Consider the following 3,625-nt stretch of genomic DNA (forward strand, 5'->3'; position numbering starts at 1 on the left):
GGCAGGCGTGGGCGGTGGGCGGGGGGGCCGCGGCAAACTTCAGGTCAGCGTAGACCACACTCTGGGCCATGAGGGCAGACACTGCCCCGGGCGGCAGCAATGTGGGGACTGTGTCCTGCCTTGCTCCACCAGGGTCAGGTGGCAGGCTGTGGCCAAGACCACGAGGGGTGGAGCCACTTCTTCATGTGCAGAAAAGCAGAAGTCCTTAGACTATTTACAAAAAGTGGCTTTATTTCTGTGGCCGCTTTCGCTTTGGGGGTGGGGGTGGGGAAGGAACAAGTTCTGTCCCAGGCAGCACACTCTGCATCTGCACCCCCAGGATGCGAGGAGCCCTGAGAGCCCATCAGTACTGGTCTCAGCGGGGCCACGCTGCCCCATGCATCACCTTCCCCGTCCCATCCCCTGCTCAGGGGCCCTCATGCAGTGACTTGGGCTTGGTCCCGCGTGCAGCAGGAAGGACACCCAGGGGTGTCCATGCCAGAGCTGCGTGCTGCTGGCACAACCCAGGTGGTCTTTATCGAAACCATAACAGGCCCCAGGGCCAAAACGCTCCAAGCCAAACCCCAGCAGGCCTTTTAGGCTCTCACACGTCACCCAGCCCCAAAGCAAACTGAGGGCATTTGCTGTGACCTGGGAGACAAGCTGCTGCCCAGCCGGATTCCTCCATGGGACCAGGGAGACAAAGGGATACCTCTTAGCTGCCTTTCCCGAAAAGCGTAAACCCCAGAGCTTTGGGGGGACCTGCTCCAGCTTGCACAGGAGCTGTTCCCCACTGCCACCAGGCCGTGAGGATGCTCAGGTCAATGCTGGCTCCCGGCCCCTTCCTCCTCCTGCCATTTCCCACCAGGCAGCGATGCGACCGAGTCCGTGAGCTGTAAGATGCACCTCCATCCCACCACCCTCATCCCCCAAAGGCAGCCACAGTATACAAGTGCCAGAGTTTATTGGTGAAGTGCAGAGATTCAGGAGATTAAACAGGTCTGAGCGAGGAGGCAGCAGTGCCCAGGGGTGCCCATGCTCTGGGGTCGGGCAGGGAGAAGGGTGGTGGGACAGGCTGGAGGTCCCCACGGTGGTCAGGGCACCACACATGCGTATGTGGTGTTTCCCCAGAGGAAGGCGGGGGGCGAGGACTGGAGCCACTGCAGGGTGGCTGCGCTCCTCTCGCAGACCCAGCTGAGGGCTTCGCTGCAGAGACCGCCTGACAGCCCCAAGCTTGACACCCTGCCGCAGGCCAGGAAGGAGCTGGTGGAGCGCTGGATTGGGAAGCGCCTGCAGGGAGACAGCAGGCCCAGATGGGATGGGCAGGAAGGGCTGGGGTCATCCCGTCAGCAGCTCCTCCAGCCAGGGACCAGAGGCTGCGCAGAGATGCTGTGGGGGCAAAGCTTGGCCTCCCCCTGGAGCACTGTCCCCTTCCTCCCAGCCCCATCATGCACGCAGCACCCCGAGGTCCCCCCTGGCAGGGCTCAGCACCAGCTGTGTCAAGCAAAGCCTGGGAGCCTGCTTTTGGGAGACCCCCCAGCCCCTCACCCAGGCAGGGTGTGGGCACCGGGGTCAGACCCCTGCAATCTTCCCTTCCCTAAAATGCCCCAGTGCAGCCCTGGGAAGACAAGAGGTAGCCAAAATGTGGACCACATCCCCGCGTGTCAGTAGGACGCCTGTCCCCCTGTCACCTCCCTGAGCCCTGGCTGGGGACAATCTGACAGCCTCACCCCTTTACTGCAGTGCCATCCAGCCACTTCCAGTCAGACCTGAGGCCATCCCGCTTCAGCCCCACGTGGAAGACCTCCATGTTGGCTGTGCGCACCAGGAAAGCCTAGCACAGGAGAGGACCCGCATGAGCATCCTGGGGGAACACCCAGCCCCAGCCACGCGATTTGTGGTAGGGGCTGTGCAGTATGGGCACAGCACCGCCGGCTCCCTGCCTGGAGGCTTGGCTGGGCTTTGGGTACATGAGCCAGAGCCAGGGAGCTGAGACGATGCTGGTGGTGGCTGGTAACTGCTGAGGGGCCATGAGGTGGTCACCAACGCAGCCCGATGCCCATGGGGGTTGGACAGGCCAAGCTGGGCACACTCACCAGGGTGGTGTTGGCTCGGACAGTGACCAGCTGTGCTCCTCTGGAACAGCAGTCCTCTCTGCTCTGCTCCCAGCTCTTTTTGGCAGAGGAGAAGTAGTAGCACCGCCCTGCCTCCCAGAGCCAGCCGGCTGGGCAGAACTGGCATCGCCCTGCACACCAGAAACTCAGCCTGCAGGAGCAGCTGGAACAGGGCAGCCAGCAGGGGCTGCCACCAGCCCCCAGCCCAGGGGACAGGAGGGTGACAAGGGGCAGTCAGGGTGCCAGCCCAACCCAGTGTACTCCTATGGCTGCCCCGTGGAGAGGATCCTCCGCTTGCCCTTATTCTGGAGCCCAGCTCCTGCATTCCAGCCCCAGCTCCCCAGTGGGAGCCCCAGGAGAGATGGGTTGGTTACATGAAGGTGCTGGCACCAGGCAAGTGGGTCAGGGAGGGGAGCTCCAGGTTTGGGGGTGTGATACAAACATCATTTGCAAAGCGCTGAGAATGCAGTCAAGATTTCAGCTTCACCAGAGAGTGGTTGAGAGGGGGCACTCAGTGCTGTCTGGCACACGGATGCTTGTGGCAGCCGTGAGCTTGGTGCTGGTGGCACGCCCAGGTGATGCTGAGCCACGCTGGGGTCATCTCTTCCAAAGGGGTCCCAGCAGTGCAGCCAGTTCAGCAGCATTGGGGCAGCTCTCTATGCCGTGAGCCAGGGGACAGGCAGCAAGGGTGAAGGAAGACTTGGGGGGGAGGGGGGGGACCACGGGGATGACACACGTTCTGGAGTAGAGACAGATCCTGCCTCTTGAAAGGAGCAGCCAGGCCCTCTCCAAGCCTCTCCCAGGCGCCTGCCAGGCTCTCATACCTCGCAGTGTCTGTTGCCCATAGCTGGGGCTCTCGTCCATGCTCCAGGGACCATGGGTGCAGCTCGCCTGTTGACCTAAATCTATAGAAGAGCACAGGAGTGTTCTCACCAACCCTGGGTTCCTGCTATCAGCAGCACCCAGCGCCCTCTCCCATGGGACAGCCTCACGGCTGCGGCTGAGGGCGTCCCCCCTTCGGGTGACCTGCCAGCCAAGCCTGCCAAAGTCCTTGCGGCTTTTGCTGTGCTTGGGAGCCCACCACACAACAGGCTTTCGGGGAAAGTGCTTCTGCCTTTCGGTTTCAGTATCACAGCTCTCCCTCCTGCCGTCATTTCATTGCCAACTGACGAGTGGAATGCCCCGAGCCCGCGCTGTCCCCCCGCCTTCCTCTCCCAGCTAGGCAGGCAAAGTCTTGCCTCACCGATTTTCCTACTTGCCCCAGAACCCGCAACGTCATTGAGCCCCAAGCAGGAGGGCCCAGCTCTGTGGGCAAGATGCAGCACTGTCTGTTGGTACACAAGCCCCATGGTGCCCACCCCGACTCCAAGACCCTGGCTGAAGAGGTCCGGGAGTAAGCGGATACTCACAGTGGAAGCTCAAGCCAACGAGGATGATTTGTGCCAGCAGGAGCAGCAGGGAGAAGAGAGCCAGGCTGAGGGCTGCCCAGAACCAGGGCAGCCGCACCGGCTGCTGGGGAGCTGCGGAGGGGG

General features: G+C 62.3%; 1 protein-coding gene across 1 annotated transcript in view; it reads right to left on the bottom strand.

Moving 5' to 3' along the window:
* Positions 1-1,073: 1,073 nt before the first annotated feature.
* The window catches only part of LOC104133892 (killer cell lectin-like receptor subfamily G member 1), a 2,918-nt gene continuing 366 nt past the window's right edge, over positions 1,074-3,625 (bottom strand). Inside the window, exons 2-6 of the mRNA XM_009647356.2 lie at positions 3,503-3,613; positions 2,918-2,998; positions 2,076-2,224; positions 1,710-1,813; positions 1,074-1,269 (exon numbers count right to left, since the gene is read on the bottom strand). Coding sequence (XP_009645651.1) covers positions 1,074-1,269; positions 1,710-1,813; positions 2,076-2,224; positions 2,918-2,998; positions 3,503-3,613 — 641 coding nt within the window. The remainder of the gene's footprint in view (positions 1,270-1,709; positions 1,814-2,075; positions 2,225-2,917; positions 2,999-3,502; positions 3,614-3,625) is intronic.

The sequence above is a fragment of the Egretta garzetta genome, unplaced genomic scaffold, assembly GCF_000687185.1.
Source record: "Egretta garzetta isolate BGI_Z169 unplaced genomic scaffold, ASM68718v1 scaffold59, whole genome shotgun sequence".
Lineage (NCBI taxonomy): Eukaryota > Metazoa > Chordata > Aves > Pelecaniformes > Ardeidae > Egretta > Egretta garzetta.